The sequence below is a fragment of the Ictalurus furcatus genome, chromosome 9 (genome assembly GCF_023375685.1).
Source record: "Ictalurus furcatus strain D&B chromosome 9, Billie_1.0, whole genome shotgun sequence".
NCBI classification, from domain to species: Eukaryota; Metazoa; Chordata; class Actinopteri; order Siluriformes; family Ictaluridae; genus Ictalurus; species Ictalurus furcatus.
Window position 1 is genome coordinate 26,666,028 of NC_071263.1, and position 17,170 is coordinate 26,683,197.

Here is a 17,170-nt window from a genome sequence, read left to right on the forward strand (position 1 = left end):
TACAAAACATTCACTGATGCTCAAGAAGGCAACACGATACATTAAGAGCCAGGGGGGTGTAAACTTTTGAACAGGATGATCAAAGTAAATTGTTATTGTTTTGTTTAAAGTTTTTTTTTTTCATTTAGTGATGCCCTTCAGATTCTAAATAAGATAGTTACGTGTCTCCCAGATGATAAAATACTAACAAGTTACACCGATCATCCTGTTCAAGTTATGAAGTCAAAATAACGACATAATAAATCAAAACAACAGCATGTTTTTGGCTTTTAAAGAAATTAAGTGAGACAAAACGCTCAAACTGTTCCTGTAACTTAATTCAAACAGATTTGCAATACTGATTGTAGAATAAAATAAATATGAGTTATATTAGTAAGGAATAAAACATGACACGGGATGCTGTTATAGGAAAATAGCTTTTATTGCTTTCTCCACTAATTTTTTTTTATTATAATTGAATCCCTACTAAAATTTACTAACATTTTAGAAGACGCACATTTAAAAACTTTCATACCGTCACAAAAGCTATAGAGATAACAGAAAAGAAACACACAAATAAATAAAAGCAAAAATACTGTGTGTTTCATCACCATCCTCTCTTTTATTTCTCTCTCCTGATGTTAATATGATGGTTTGAATCCTGAAAATTAGATTCAATAATTCGAGTATTTGTTTCCTCTGAACTGGATTATGGATATTTTTGGGTTTAGTAAAGTTCAGTAGTATCAGTAATATCCGCTGGTTTCTGCAATTCAGACCACGTTCTTTTTCAAAAATGCATCATTCGAATTCTTTTTGTGGTGTGGTGAACTGGAAAATTCCCTGAAGCTTAGAACAAGAGTCTTTTTCTATTTTATCGTATTGTTGACTTGTGTTTTGGGGGGAAAAAACAACTGCATACTGAAATCTATTGTGTTTTTTGGTGCTGTTGTTGTCGCCTGAGGTTATTTGTTTGTTTACAGAAGTTGGTGAGGAACACAGAATTAACACACAGAACTGAAGGAGGGTGTACTTTCTGTTCCCCGTGACTGTATATTTTGTATATATGCTTGTGTGACCTATTTCCCAATTTATCATCTTTAATGGAAATGTTGTTTTCCTGCACTGAATATTTCTGATGTTGCTGGGCGCCTCTGTGACATCACAGCAGGAGCCGGTTCTAAATTCTAATTCTAGACACTTAAACACAGCCGCTGCTGAACCACTTACATTATTCTACATTGGTTACAGAGCTACTAAAACTGCGGCACCTAAACTGATTTGAACTTATTTTGTTCTCAACAGATTAGCGATAAGAAGAAAATGGATCAGTCTGGAACACGTGAATCTTCCTTTCCAGCCTTCCAGAGCCGTCAGGCCCTGATGGTCTTTAGGGACATTTTGGACACCGTTCTTCATCTGAGTGATGAGTAGGTTGATGTTTTTTTTCCTCCTAATTTTTATGCCTAAGCTACATAAAATTGAATTCTTTCACACATTAATAGACAATGAATAAATCATTAACTTTGTGAATTCTTTTTAAGGGAATGGAAGACTTTGACTGAGGACATAACGCATCAGGTAAGAAGCTAACGTGTCCTGATTTGATCATTTCTCATATAAAACAGAAACCTGCCGACAGTTACAGTTTTTACTTGTTAAATAAACAACATGGCATCAGTGGGTTAGTCCTAAATAAAAAAGAAAGGGGGTTTACTATTACTCAGCCCCAACCCCCCTCCCCCTCCTGCCCCAACAGCAGCCAAAGAATGACAGAAGATAATTCAGTGTGTTTGTCATTTATACACACACTTATATAAACTCATCAGCTGCTCTCTGTTATAAAAATACATACCAAATTGTCAGCTGTAAGGACATTAAATTGCTCACTTATGCTTTCTTTATTCAGTTACAAATTTGTGTATGAATTTTCAGTCAGATTTACAGGTTTACATTGCCCTGACTGTGAATCATTTGCAGTGTGATAATGTCTTGCTCAGGACTTTCCATATTTCTCTGGGTGAACACTGAAATTGGTGGGCCATTGAGGTTGATCGTCATCAAACCTGAAACAATAAGAGCAGACCTCTTGCTAGTCATAATGATATATAGTAACACTTAATTATTTCTAAACAGAGGTCATGACCACTAAAATCTACAGAGATAGACCAATTATATCTGAGTAAAATTAGCTTTATATAATCATGTCATAGTTTCCCATGTACACATTAACTAGAAGAATATTACAATAACCAGAGGTTTAGACTTCACCCTTGGTCGATCAACTTTAAGTGGGCCTAAACGGAAATTCCCTATCAAGCCTGTACACTCTAAGTACACTTAACAAAGTCCTGAACCTCAGGACTCTGGGGTGGCTGCTCAAATCCCACGGGTCCTGTATGGATCTGGAGGGGGAATCGGAGACTAGAGCTGCTCTATCTCTTGCTCTTTCCTCCGCATCCGGCCCTCCACTTCCAGGATTTGGAGCTCGTGAAGCGACTTCTCCTTCTGGTATGGAACGCCAACCCACCCTCTCTGACTCCAAGGCGCCAGAGGGGGGAACCAGTGCATAATTTTTATGGGACTGGAGCATGCTTATTGTGAATATGAGACCATTCAGTGGTCACCCAAGAACCCCTGAGAATAATCAGTGTCATGTGGCGATGCCTACATGCTCTGAAAACCTGGAAGTGTCCCCTGTTTTGGCCAGCCACACCCCTATTGATGGAGCCTCTGTGGGGCAACATCCTCCAACTTCGAGGTTTATACATGGTGTCAGATGGCTGAGGCCCATCTGCAGACCACGAATACTTTCCTGAAACCTTCTGTGGTCCAGGAAGGTCTGTCAGGCACCCTCTTTGAGCCCTTAGAGTCAGCTTCAGAGAAGCTTCTGACCCTAAAGTTAGCTCTTTTGGCTGACCCTGACAACTCTGTTGACCTTTCCTGCCTTGACTATGCCCCTGGATTAGCCAAGGCCTCCCTATATCCTAGGCTGGATTATTCCTAAGTGCCCTAAGTGCGTCTGGTGCCCAGCCAGTAGGAATGAGGAAGAGTGCACCCATTGTGTCCAGTAAGGGCTCCTTGTACTTACATTCACCGCTCTGGCCAGTGGCATAAGTCTGGAGCAGTTGCTGGTCTGCTTGGCAGTGACAGTAAAGGTGATGCTGGGTCAAAGCAGCGCATCTCTATCTGGATAGTGGAAGCAATCTCTATTGCTCATGAGGCACACGGTCTAGCTACACCTCTGTGCATAGGGGCTTATTCCACAAGGGGGAGGGGGGTCTCTTTCTCAAAGGCTTTATCTAAGGGGTACCCTTACACGATGTGTGTGCTGTGGCAGGGTGGTCTATGCCGCACGCATTCATTCGGTATTACAGTTTGGCCTTATTGGCCAGCTTGTATATGGTTCTTGGAGATTATATTTCTGCTGAACGGCACTCCCTGGGAGATTCCCGTTCGCAGGGATCTATCGTCTGAAGCCAGAGTGTTTATTTTATCACCCTCGGCCGGAACTATGGAAACTGGGGGCATGGCCCCTGAGGGGCATCAGCTCATACATTCCGATCTTTCGACCGAGGTTGTAGAGACCATGTTAAACACTAGGAACATCAGTGAGACCCAATAAATGGCACAATGCTACAGTCCTGGAGTTCTTACAGGATCGTTTTTGACCAAAGTTGGCTCCTTCAACAATTAGGGTTTAAGTGGCCGCCATTTTGGTCAGTCACACCCCTATTGATGGAGCCTCTGTGACAGGCCATACCCTCAGTATGATGGAGTGGTACTTATCTCAGTACTCATTTCCACAGCGTGAAGCTCACGCAACGTTGAGTTCACCTTGAAAGGGAAAGTCTGTGTTACACATGTATCCCTTTTCCTAGAGAAGGGAATGAGACGTTTTGTGGCTTTATCATACTTGGGTATGCTTGTAAATTGCGTCTGCACTTCAGACAATATATATAGTCATGCAACGCACGATATGCCACGTCACCTGACCACGGCAGGCTTATAAATAGGCGTGATTTTACACAGACTCACGCAACATCTCGTTCCCTTCTCAGGGACGTATTCATAACCTGTTTTCTTTGTTTCTCTGTCATTTAAATAGTACACGAAACAGAAGTTTGCATCTCTCTGCACCGAAATCGTGATGTCCATGTCGGAGTCCGTCATTGGGAAGATGATGCCGGATCTCATCGAACGTTATGGGATTGAATCGGTTCTCCGTGCAAAAGCTAAGCTGAAGGAAAAGGATGAATGTGAATCAAGGAGCCGTTCTGCAACACCGAGCTGCTCAGGTCAAAGGTAAGCCCATGTACCGTATAACAACCTGTGTATGAACACCCACAACTTTGAACTCTAACAGTCAAGTGTCAGTGTCCACTGTTAATATTCAGGGATGAACTTTACTCTGCTGTTTAAGTGACTAAAATTGAAGTGATTTTCTAAGAACTACTTCTATTTTATTGCTATAAATATTGTGGTGAGAGTACTTTTTATTTTGATTATTTATTTCGATGGATGACTTTTGCATCAATTTTCTCTCATTCCAGTCTACCAGAAGACTCCTCTGATTTGGTACAGAACTCCATTCAAACAGCCATCACTAAAATCAAAGCTGCAATGCAGGAGGCAATCCGGAGGGTCGCATCAGGGAAAAAGTTAAAGACCGTGGCTAATAAGATAATCAAGTCACTCAAAAAGATCTCTCGTAAGTCTCATGTTAAGCTTGAATCTGGCGATTCAGTGCAGCTCAAAAACAAGGCTACGCGGGATGCGAGTGATCTGCTGGTGAAACATTTTTCACGTGTTTTAACAAGTTTGGACCCCAGCGTAGAGACGACTTCTGATGCCAAGGAAATTATTGAAATAGTGGTCAATAGTTTAGTCAGTGCTGCTGAGGAAAAAGATGATGATCGTGTCATTCCAATTTATATCGCGAAAAATGGCCGTGTTCGTGAAGCACGTAAAAACGCACGCGCTTTAGCAAATCTAATAGCTGAACCTTTCTTCAAATCAAACAGAGCAGGAAGTTTTGTCAGGACCTGTTCCTCAGATTCCCTTTTTGAGACTGCAGGGACTGAGGTCAACACCGTAAATTCCATCCCCTGCCATTCCGAGACAATTTACACTTTCGCAGAGGAGTCCACCAAGTGCGTGCCTTTGTTTATAGGAAGTCCTGTGAAACCAGATTTCTCAGCACGGTCAAAGAAAGGTGATGATGCCGCTGTCATTCCGATTTCCGTTATGGATGATGACCATGTTCACCAAATAACAGATGAAAACAAGCTTCTGTTCAAAAAAGGAAAGGACACAGTACTTGAGTCCAACATGTGCTTGTCAAAATGTGTGCTGAAACAAGGCTCTAAACGTCCACCTCTGCCATGGTCTAATGAAGGTGCTTCATGCACTAATCCTGAAGTCATTTCAGACGCAGGTGCAGAACATGAACCAGAAAAAAACATCTTGGACAGACCAGCTGAAAAGGACACTGTACGTGTGCAAGCAGATTCCCTTCGTAAGACAGCAGGGACTATAAGTCATGGCGGCTCTGCAGATCCAGCACTTGTATCCGTCGAAGAGGTGGAGAGACCTTGGTTTGACATTATTCCGGAGAAAAACCCACCCATAAACTGCTATGGCTTTAAGGTATGAAGGATTTCTGTCTTTTAGTATGAAAAAGTAATTTTGTAACATTATAAACAAACGTTGATAATTTAGGTTTCTCAGTTCATTTATCACAGCAGAGGCCAGTTTCTGTTTTTTGATTTCTCCTTTTATCTTGATCAATCTTTTCTAGAAAGAGAACAATGGCCGCGCAGATATTCTGAAAGTCAGTGAGCAGCCCACCAGTTCCACCGAGGAAGACCTTCCCATGAGTAAGTCTTTAAAATAACATTGAACTGAAATTTTTCCTAATCCTCAGTGACCTCCTTTATACCTGATGACTTCTTTTGTAGGAAATTCGCATGAAATTCACACATAAATAATAACTTCATAATTCATTCACGTGTAGTTTAAACACCTTTTTCACATGTAGGGCATGTTGTTGTATTTTCACGTGCGTTGTTTCAGCACGATTCTTTTTTTCTTCACGTGTGACACATGGTTTCATTCATCAGATGTTATTTTCTCACAAGATCCATTCCAATCCTTCATTTAATGATCTGATAACCATCTAAAAAAGCAGTTTTTGTCGTTTTGCTATATAACTCGGCTTCATCTTATATTTTCCAGCTTCACACGGTAAATAAAACGCCTACAGATGCTTCAGGAATTTCTACAAACGACTGACCAGGAGCTTCTCCCGCATCTACAGAGCCTGTACCAGCTGCGGCAGAGATCAATCCACTCTCTAACCCTGCAGAAATTATAAATAAAGTTGAGGTCAATGAACGCTGCTTATGATGTGTGTGATATTGCCTGTCAGACTGATGCTCAAGAATGAAGAACACCAACTCTACAACCTCAATCTCTCCACTGTCTCCTTTGTGCAAGAAAATATACAGTGTGCTCCAAAATCTGAGACCACATTAAACATCTGGGATAAAAAAAAATTTTTTAACATGGACAAATATACACAAAGTTGTACAATGTGCATGTGGTCAGATGACAGTCAGGTGGCGCTTCTCAATTCCTAAGAGCAGCAGCTCTATTCAGAGACTCTCGGCTTGTCAAGTTCCTCACCCTGTCATGGAGAGTAAATGGGTTATGAGAAAATAATTTTTATGACTACAAAGCACCGACACACAAGAGCAACATCTGTCCATCTGGATGTTCAGAAGGCTGTTATTACTCCTTCCCTCATTTAATTCTAAATAATTAGCTTTATAAAACAACTAATAGTCCATAATTATGATACGTCGGTATTTTAATAAAGACGTCAAGCGACAATAAATTGTGTGTGGATTTATACGCTTTAACATCTTTGGTTTTGTCCTCGTGAATCGACACACGTTCCACCACTGCATAGATCCTTTCAACATCATTATTCTTTAAATTGAACACAAATGCGTCAAATATTTCAGACAGTGCTCGGGTAAAGGGTGTAAAAACACAATCGGATTGAATACACAAAAACAAAAATCTATTAAGACACACGTACATGTACATTATTCAAAAGATGGTACGCTGAGGCTTTGTGTGGATTATACAACATAATTCTAAGACCAAGAAAGATGCATAACTGCTTCCTAGAATTGATGAGCCTCAGGATGCATTGTCAGGGTCCAAATGGTTTTCCACTCTCGACTTAGCGAATGGGTACAATCAAGAGCCTGTGGCTGAGGCAGATTGCCCTTAGACAGTGTTTTGTACACCGTTTGAATTATTTGAATTTAATCATATGCCTTTTGGCCTGAGTAACGGACCGAGTACTTGTCAGAGACTCATGGAGTGCGTATTTGGAGAACAGAGTTTCCAGTCCGTGTTGTAATATCTGAACAATGTGATTGTTACAATTGGGACAGCATGTTTGGTGATTTGGGACTGCATATTTGCTGATTTGGACAGCATATCTGCTGATTTGGACAGCATATTTGGTGATAATCACAGCATGTTTGGTGATTTGGACAGCATGTTTGGTGATTTGGGACAACATATTTGGTGATTTGGGACTGCATATTTGGTGATTTGGACAGCATATTTGCTGATTTGGGACAGCATATTTGCTGATTTGGACAGCATATTTGGTGATTTGGACAGCATATTTGGTGGTTTTGGAACTGCATATTTGGTGATTTGGGACAGCATATTTGGTGATTTGGGGACTGCATATTTGGTGATTTGGACAGCATATTTGGTCATTGGGGACAGCATATTTGGTGATTTTGGACAGCATATTTGGTGATTTGGCCAGCATATTTGGTAATTTGGACAGCATGTTTGGTGATTTGGGACAGCATATTTGCTGATTTGGACAGCATATCTGCTGATTTGGACAGCATATTTGGTGATTATCACAGCATATTTGGTGATTTGGGACTGCATATTTGATGATTTGGGACAGCATATTTGGTGATTTGGACAGCATATTTGGTCATTGGGGACAGCATATTTGGTGATTTTGGACAGCATATTTGGTGATTTGGCCAGCATATTTGGTGCTTTGGACAGCATGTTTGGTGACTTGGGACAGCATATTTGGTGCTTTGGACAGCATGTTTGGTGACTTGGACAGCATGTTTGGTGATTTGGGACAGCATGTTTGGTGATTTGGACAGCATATTTGGTGATTTGGACAGCATATTTGGTGATTTAGACAGCATATTTGCTGATTTGGACAGCATATTTGGTGATTATCACAGCATGTTTGGTGATTTTGGAACTGCATATTTGGTGATTTGGACAGCATATTTGGTGATTTTGGAACTGCATATTTGGTGATTTGGACAGCATATTTGCTGATTTAGACAGCATATTTGGTGATTTTCACAGCATGTTTGGTGATTTGGGACAGCATATTTGGTGATTTAGACAGCATATTTGGTGATTTTCAAAGCATGCTTGGTCATTTGGACAGCATATTTGGTGATTTTGGAACTGCATATTTGGTGATTTGGACAGCATATTTGGTGATTTTCAAAGCATAGAAGCCGCCTTCACGGTGTCTCTCATATTTGGTGATTTGGACAGCATATTTGCTGATTTGGACAGCATATTTGCTGATTTGGACAGCATATTTGGTGATTGGGGACAGCATATTTGGTGATTTGGACAGCATATTTGGTGATTATCACAGCATGTTTGGTGATTTGGGACAGCATATTTGGTGATTTTGGAACTGCATATTTGGTGATTTAGACAGCATATTTGCTGATTTGGGACAGCATATTTGGTGATTTAGACAGCATATTTGCTGATTTGGGACAGCATATTTGGTGATTTGGACAGCATATTTGCTGATTTGGACAGCATGTTTGGTGATTTGGACAGCATATTTGCTGATTGGGGACAGCATATCTGCTGATTTGGACAGCATATTTGGTGATTTTCACAGCATGTTTGGTGATTTGGGTATGCAGTACCTGTCATTTATTTATTAAAGAGAATAATCCAATATTACATATCTGTGAGTGGTAAAAGTATGGGAAACTTTGGGGTTTTTTTCGCTGGCAAAATTACAGTTGTGCCCAAAAGTTTACACACCCCTTGCAGAATCTGCTAAATCTTAATACTGTTAACAAAATAAGACGGATCATAAAAATCCCATGTTGTTGTTTATTTAGTTCTGTCCTGAATAATCTATTTCACTTATATAACAGATGTTTACATAAAGTCCACAAGACAAGATAATAGCTGAATTTATAGAAATTTGATTTGGACAGCATATCTGCTGATTTGGACAGCATATTTGCTGATTATCACAGCATGTTTGGTGATTGGGGACAGCATATTTGGTGATTTGGGACAGCATATTTGGTGATTTGGACAGCATATTTGGTGATTTGGACAGCATATTTGGTGATTTTGGAACTGCATATCTGGTGATTTGGACAGCAAATTTGGTGATTTGGGACTGCATATTTGGTGATTTGGACAGCATATTTGGTGATTTGGACAGCATATTTGCTGATTATCACAGCATGTTTGGTGATTGGGGACAGCATATTTGGTGATTTGGGACAGCATATTTGGTGATTATCACAGCATATTTGGTGATTATCACAGCATATTTGGTGATTTGGACAGCATATTTGGTGATTTTGGAACTGCATATTTGGTGATTTAGACAGCATATTTGCTGATTTGGACAGCATATTTGGTGATTATCACAGCGTTTGGTGATTATCACAGCATATTTGGTGATTTTGGGACAGCATATTTGGTGATTTAGACAGCATATTTGCTGATTTGGACAGCATATTTGGTGATTATCACAGCATGTTTGGTGATTTGGGCAAGCATATTTAAATAAATAAAACACAAATAAATAAAAGCAAAAATACTGTGTGTTCCATCATCATCCTCTCTTTTATTTCTCTCTCCTGATGTTAATAAGATGGTTTGAATCCTGAAAACTAGATTCAATAATTCGAGTATTTGTTTCCTCTGAACTGGATTATGGATATTTTTGGGTTTAGTAAAGTTCAGTAGTATCAGTAGTATCCGCTGGTTTCTGCAATTCAGACCACGTTCTTTTTCAAAAATGCATCATTCGAATTCTTTTTGTGGTGTGGTGAACTGGAAAATTCCCTGAAGCTTAGAACAAGAGTCTTTTTCTATTTTATCGTATTGTTGACTTGTGTTTTGGGGGGAAAAAACAACTGCATACTGAAATCTATTGTTGTTGTTATTGTTGTCACCTGAGATTATTTGTTTGTTTACGGAAGTTGGTGAGGAACACAGAGTTAACACACAGAACTGAAGGAGGCTGTACTTTCTGTTCCCTGTGACTGTATATTTTGTATATATGCTTGTGTGACCTATTTCTTTCTAGGCAAGTCTTTTTAAATATTTATTTATTTATTTATTTTTAAATATTTTGTTTAAAAGGTCTGTGCTTCCAGTTGTGTGACTAGGAAGGACATCTTTTAAAAGAGTAGACTTTATTTCCTGAAGTATTTTAGGTAATAGATGTTGAATAACTATTTAAAAAGCCCTTTTTCTGATATTCCAGTATGTGTCTCACGAAATTCTCTACAAAAGCAGAAATTCACCATGTGGATTTAACCTCTCAGTAACCCAATCAGTGCCTTTATCATCTTTAATGGAAATGTTGTTGTTGTTGTTTTCCTGCACGGAATATTTCTGATGTTGCTGGGCGCCTCGGTGACATCACAGCAGGAGCTGGTTCTAAATTCTAAATTTCTAAATTCTAATCTAGACACTTAAACACAGCCGCTGCTGAACCACTTACATTATTGTACATTGGTTACAGAGCTACTAAAACTGCGGCACCTAAACTGATTTGAACTTATTTTGTTCTCAACAGATTAGCGAAAAGAAGAAAATGGATCAGTCTGGAACACGTGAATCTTCCTTTCCAGCCTTCCAGAGCCGTCAGGCCCTGATGGTCTTTAGGGACATTTTGGACACCGTTCTTCATCTGAGTGATGAGTAGGTTGATGTTTTTTTTCCTCCTAAAATTTCATTCTTTTACACATTAATAGACAATGAATAAATCATTAACTTTGTGAATTCTTTTTAAGGGAATGGAAGACTTTGACTGAGGACATGACGCATCAGGTAAGAAGCTAACGTGTCCTGATTTGATCATTTCTCGTATAAAACAGAAACCTGCCGACAGTTACAGTTTTTACTTGTTAAATAAACAACATGGCATCAGTGGGTTAGTCCTAAATAAAAAAGAAAGGTGGTTTACTATTACTCAGCCCCCAACCCCCCTCCCCCTCCTGCCCCAACAGCAGCCAAAGAATGACAGAAGATAAGTCAGTGTGTTTGTCATTTATACACACACTTATATAAACTCATCAGCTGCTCTCTGTTATAAAAATACATACCAAATTGTCAGCTGTAAGGACATTAAATTGCTCACTTATGCTTTCTTTATTCAGTTATAAATTTGTGTATGAATTTTCAGTCAGATTTACAGGTTTACATTGCCCTGACTGTGAATCATTTGCAGTGTGATAATGTCTTGCTCAGGACTTTCCATATTTCTCTGGGTGAACACTGAAATTGGTGGGCCATTGAGGTTGATCGTCATCAAACCTGAAACAATAAGAGCAGACCTCTTGCTAGTCATAATGATATATAGTAACACTTAATTATTTCTAAACAGAGGTCATGACCACTAAAATCTACAGAGATAGACCAATTATATCTGAGTAAAATTAGCTTTATATAATCATGTCATAGTTTCCCATGTACACATTAACTAGATTTTAGATCTTTCAACCGGGGTTATAGAGACCGTGTTAAATTCAATTTTTCACTTCAATTTTATTTGTATAGCACTTTTTACAATAGACGTTGTCTCAAAGCAGCTTTACAGAAATATCAACATGAATAAAACACTAGGAACATGAGTGAGACCCAGTAAATGGCACAATGCTACAGTCCAGGAATTCTTACAGGAACGTTTCTCACCAAGAATGATAAGAACGTCTCTCCTTCAACAATTAGGGTGTAAGTGGACGCCATTTTGGTCAGTCACACCCCTATTGATGGAGCCTCTGTGACAGGCCATACCCTCAGTATGATGGAATGGGTATACTCATTTCCACAGCGTGAAGCTCACGCAACGTTGAGTTCCCTTCGAAAGGGAACGTCTGGGTTACACATGTAACCCTTTTCCCAGAGAAGGGAATGAGACGTTTCGTGGCTTTATCATACTTGGGTATGCCTGTAAATTGCGTCTGCGCTTCAGACAAAGAGAAGCTGATGACATGGTTTACAGGCACCTTTTTATAGTCACGCAACGCACGATATGCCACGTCACCTGACCACGGCAGGCTTATAAATAGGCGTGATTTTACACAGACTCACGCAACATCTCGTTCCCTTCTCAGGGACGTATTCCTAACCCGTTTTCTTTGTTTCTGTGTCGTTTAAACAGTACACGAAACAGAAGTTTGCATCTCTCTGCACCGAAATCGTGACGTCCATGTCGGAGTCCGTCATTGGGAAGATGATGCCGGATCTCATCGAACGTTTCGGGATTGAATCGGTTCTCCGTGCAAAAGCTAAGCTGAAGGAAAAGGATGAATGCGAATCAAGGAGCCGTTCTGCAACACCGAGCTGCTCAGGTCAAAGGTAAGCCCATGTACCGTATAACAACCTGTGTATGAACACCCACAACTTTGAACTCTAACAGTCAAGTGTCAGTGTCCACTGTTAATATTCAGGGATGAACTTTACTCTGCTGTTTAAGTGACTAAAATTGAAGTGATTTTCTAAGAACTACTTCTATTTTATTGCTATAAATATTGTGGTGAGAGTACCTTTTATTTTGATTATTTATTTCAATGGATGACTTTTGCATCAATTTTCTCTCATTCCAGTCTACCAGAAGACTCCTCTGATTTGGTACAGAACTCCATTCAAACAGCCATCACTAAAATCAAAGCTGCAATGCAGGAGGCAATCCGGAGGGTCGCATCAGGGAAAAAGTTAAAGACCGTGGCTAATAAGATAATCAAGTCACTCAAAAAGATCTCTCGTAAGTCTCATGTTAAGCTTGAATCTGGCGATTCAGTGCAGCTCAAAAACAAGGCTACGCGGGATGCGAGTGATCTGCTGGTGAAACATTTTTCACGTGTTTTAACAAGTTTGGACCCCAGCGTAGAGACGACTTCTGATGCCAAGGAAATGATTGAAATAGTGGTCAATGGTTTAGTCAGTGCTGCTGAGGAAAAAGATGATGATCGTGTCATTCCAATTTATATCGCGAAAAATGGCCGTGTTCGTGAAGCACGTGAAAACGCACGCGCTTTAGCAAATCTAATAGCTGAACCTTTCTTCAAATCAAACAGAGCAGGAAGTTTTGTCAGGACCTGTTCCTCAGATTCCCTTTTTGAGACTGCAGGGACTGAGGTCAACACCGTAAATTCCATCCCCTGCCATTCCGAGACAATTTACACTTTCGCAGAGGAGTCCACCAAGTGCGTGCCTTTGTTCATAGGAAGTCCTGTGAAACCAGATTTCTCAGCAGAGTCAAAGAAAGGTGATGATGCCGCTGTCATTCCGATTTCCGTTATGGATGATGACCATGTTCACCAAATAACAGATGAAAACAAGCTTCTGTTCAAAAAAGGAAAGGACACAGTACTTGAGTCCAACATGTGCTTGTCAAAATGTGTGCTGAAACAAGGCTCTAAACGTCCACCTCTGCCATGGTCTAATGAAGGTGCTTCATGCACTACTCCTGGAGTCATTTCAGGCGCAGGTGCAGAACATGAACGAGAAAAAACCATCTTGGACAGACCAGCTGGCCGCCTATCGCCTTTGTTTAAAGGAAGCCCTGAGAAACCAGATTTCTCAGCAGAGTCAAAGAAAGATGATGATCGTGGTATTCCGATTGACCTCACAGGCGATGCCAGTGCTCCCGAAAGAACAGCTGAAAATGAACTTTTGTTAAAACAAAAAAAAATCACAGTACGTGAGAAAGCAAACGTCTTAACAAATCTAAAAGCTAAAGTTTTCTTCAAATCAAACAGAGCGGGACGTTTTGGCAGGACCTGTCCCTCAGATTCCCTTCATGAGACTGCAGGGACTGAGGTCAACACTGTAAATTCCATCCCCCACTATTCCAAGAACAACACTTTTTCAGAGTCCAAAAGGTGCTTGCCCAAATGTGGACTGAAACCACGCCCTGAACGTCCACCTCTGCCATGGCCTAAACAAGGTGCTTCATGCAGTACTCCTGAAGTCATTTCAGGCGCAGGTGCAGAACATGAAGCAGAAAAAAAAATACTGGACAGACCAACTGAAAAGGACACTGTACGTGAGCAAGCAGATTCCCTTCGTGAGACAGCAGGGACTATAAGTCATGGCGGCTCTGCAGTCTGGTTTGACATTATTCTGGAGAAAAACCCACCCATAAACTGCTATGGCTTTAAGGTATGAAGGATTTGTGTCTTTTAGAATAAAAAAGTAATTTTATAACATTATAAACAAACGTTGATAATTTAGGTTTCTCAGTTCATTTATCACAGCAGAGGCCAGTTTCTGTTTTTTGATTTCTCCTTTTATCTTGATCAATCTTTTCTAGAAAGAGAACAATGGCCGCGCAGATATTCTGAAAGTCAGTGAGCAGCCCACCAGTTCCACCGAGGAAGACCTTCCCATGAGTAAGTCTTTAAAATAACATTGAACTGAAATTTTTCCTAATCCTCAGTGACCTCCTTTATACCTGATGACTTCTTTTGTAGGAAATTCGCATGAAATTCACACATAAATAATAACTTCATAATTCATTCACGTGTAGTTTAAACACCTTTTTCACATGCAGGGCATGTTGTTGTATTTTCACGTGCGTTGTTTCAGCACGATTCATTTTTTCGTCACGTGCGACACCTGGTTTCATTCATCAGATGTTATTTTCTCACAAGATCCATTCCAATCCTTCATTTAATGATCTGATAACGATCTAAAAAATCAGTTTTTGTCATTTTGCTATATAACTCGGCTTCATCTTATATTTTCCAGCTTCACACGGTGAATCAAAGGCCTCCAGACGCTTCAGGAATTTCCGCAAACGCCTGACCAGGAGCTTCTCTCGCATCTACAGAGCCTGTACCAGCTGCGGCAGAGATCAATCCACTCTCTAACCCTGCAGAAATTATAAATAAAGTTGAGGTCAATGAACGCTGCTTATGATGTGTGTGATATTGCCTGTCAGACTGAATGCTCAAGAATGAAGAACACCAACTCTACAACCTCAATCTCTCCACTGTCTCCTTTGTGCAAGAAAATATACAGTGTGCTCCAAAATCTGAGACCACATTAAACATCTGGGATTCTTTTTATTTATTTTATTTTTTTTCAAAGTTGTACAATATGCATGTGCTCAGATGACAGTCAGGTGGCGCTTCTCAATTCCTAAGAGCAGCAGCTCTATTCAGAGACTCTCGGCTTGTCCAGTTCCTCACCCTGTCATGAAGAGTAAACAGGTTATGAGAAAATAATTTATGACTTTTCCACCTCGCACTTGACTATTTTAAGTTATTAAATTATATATATTAATTTTTAATAATTTTATTATATTTTAAGTTACGATGAGTGTTTGACACACAAGTCCCCATGAATGAGCTGTTACTATAGGAATGATAACATATTAGAACGAGGGCATTAAAAATGAATCAGCATTTTCTGAGAATATTTTTGCTGCAATTCTTTTCATTAAATCGCTCTTAATTGTTAGAATTTCTATGGATTACAAGTTTGAGTTTTTCTAGCTATTCCTCAAGCTGCTATTGCTAGCAATAAGCGAAGGTCTATCACCACACATGACTGCCCTAACCTCTGCCTGTCTGCCTGTGAAACGTGGGATGAAGGGCAAAGAAGATAAAGGGGGACATGTTTTGGATTTGGTGTGTGGACTTCATGATGATACTAGCAGATAGGACTGAAATGAGGTCCATGACTGGACATTCGCCTCTGCCCCATCTCACATTTCAGAAGGGCCATTTGAGACATGGCTCTGTCCCTCAAGGGGATAAAAGGCATGGAAAAACAGATGAGAGAACATAGCAACGAGAGAAGAAGTGCATGAGGGAAAGAGTTCATGGCCCCAGGCTGTAGCTCATTTCTCTCCGAGTTCCCGCAGGCAGTGAACAAGTGGACAATCCCATCAAGAGAACAGGACCCATTTTAGAAAGGACCGAGGTCTCGACTCCACTTCTTTATCTGCTCTGTGGATGAAATGTGGCATTAAAATGCTTGTCAGGCCCTCTGGCACCAGCATGTGTACAGATTGTGCCAACACACAGCCTCATTTAGACATCAGAGATGGAGATCCGTCATGGTTGGAGAGGTGTGTTTCCAAGGATGTACGTGACATGCTGACATCACACACACCCTGGTGTGCTGAATTTTAATATCAATTACAGAGGTATGTTAAGAGGTATTTCATGTTGATAAGACCTTAATGGTTCTTTTTTTTTTAGAAATCTTACATTGAGTCTGTATTAACATTTTCTGTAATATGCTGGTACGGAAATCTCAGTGTCAAGGCAAAAACTGCTCTGTCCAAAATAGTGAAGGTCAGCAGTAAAATCCTAGGTGTCCAACAAAGGAATCTCACTGATCTGTACAACACACAGTGAGGAAAGCTGAATCTATCCTAATCAGTACCCATCCCCTTCACTCTGAGTTTCAGATCCTACCTTCTGGCTCCCGGTTTAGAGTCCCCCCTGTAAAGTGCAATAGATATTCATTTATTCCTACTCCTGTTTCCCTTCTTAATTCAGGCAGATTTTTATTACTTGGTAACAATATGCAATGGTGGAAATGATCATATAGTCAAAAAATAACAATATGTACGAGATTACAATTCCAATTACTGTATTTTCCAGACTATAAATTCCAGAGTGTTTTGCCACCTAGTAAGCATGTAAAAGTTATATCTCCTAGAAAGGAATAACAGCTGTAAAAAATGATGTGGAGGGATTTATTCACTCAAAATACGTACAGAAATTAGATCCAATCTAAACGTAATCTAATCTAACGTGATCTAATCTCGAAACGTAAAAATTTAGAAAATACGGTGCAATTGCGAAATTACAAC

General features: G+C 40.0%; 2 protein-coding genes across 3 annotated transcripts; both read left to right on the forward strand.

Annotated features, from left to right (window-relative positions):
- Window positions 1–953: 953 nt before the first annotated feature.
- On the forward strand, window positions 954–6,375 carry LOC128612740 (uncharacterized). The gene is made up of 6 exons (XM_053633115.1): window positions 954–1,409; window positions 1,524–1,560; window positions 4,088–4,284; window positions 4,533–5,628; window positions 5,780–5,858; window positions 6,217–6,375. The coding sequence occupies exons 1-6, from the start codon at window positions 1,303–1,305 to the stop codon at window positions 6,231–6,233; spliced, it is 1,533 nt and encodes a 510-aa protein (XP_053489090.1). The 5' UTR covers window positions 954–1,302; the 3' UTR covers window positions 6,234–6,375.
- Window positions 6,376–10,324: 3,949 nt separating this feature from the next.
- LOC128613201 (uncharacterized) lies at window positions 10,325–15,249 on the forward strand. Of its 2 annotated transcripts, XM_053633841.1 has the most exons (7): window positions 10,325–10,417; window positions 10,913–11,037; window positions 11,130–11,166; window positions 12,500–12,696; window positions 12,945–14,502; window positions 14,654–14,732; window positions 15,091–15,249. In XM_053633841.1, the coding sequence occupies exons 2-7, from the start codon at window positions 10,931–10,933 to the stop codon at window positions 15,210–15,212; spliced, it is 2,100 nt and encodes a 699-aa protein (XP_053489816.1). In that variant the 5' UTR covers window positions 10,325–10,417; window positions 10,913–10,930; the 3' UTR covers window positions 15,213–15,249. The 2 variants fall into 2 exon arrangements, with proteins under 2 accessions (XP_053489816.1, XP_053489815.1); XM_053633840.1 differs by lacking the exon at window positions 10,325–10,417 and having other exon boundaries at window positions 10,780–11,037.
- The last annotated feature ends 1,921 nt before the right edge of the window (window positions 15,250–17,170 follow it).

What these genes read in the sequence shown, in the direction of transcription:
- LOC128612740 (XM_053633115.1), top strand. Translation starts at nt 1,303, where the DNA reads ATGGATCAGTCTGGAACACGTGAATCTTCCTTTCCAGCCTTCCAGAGC. An exon ending in GTTCTTCATCTGAGTGATGA is followed by an intron (nt 1,410 to 1,523) that starts GTAGGTTGATGT and finishes ATTCTTTTTAAG; the next exon opens with GGAATGGAAGACTTTGACTG. An exon ending in CCGAGCTGCTCAGGTCAAAG is followed by an intron (nt 4,285 to 4,532) that starts GTAAGCCCATGT and finishes CTCTCATTCCAG; the next exon opens with TCTACCAGAAGACTCCTCTG.
- LOC128613201 (XM_053633841.1), top strand. Translation starts at nt 10,931, where the DNA reads ATGGATCAGTCTGGAACACGTGAATCTTCCTTTCCAGCCTTCCAGAGC. An exon ending in CCGAGCTGCTCAGGTCAAAG is followed by an intron (nt 12,697 to 12,944) that starts GTAAGCCCATGT and finishes CTCTCATTCCAG; the next exon opens with TCTACCAGAAGACTCCTCTG. An exon ending in CGAGGAAGACCTTCCCATGA is followed by an intron (nt 14,733 to 15,090) that starts GTAAGTCTTTAA and finishes TATATTTTCCAG; the next exon opens with CTTCACACGGTGAATCAAAG.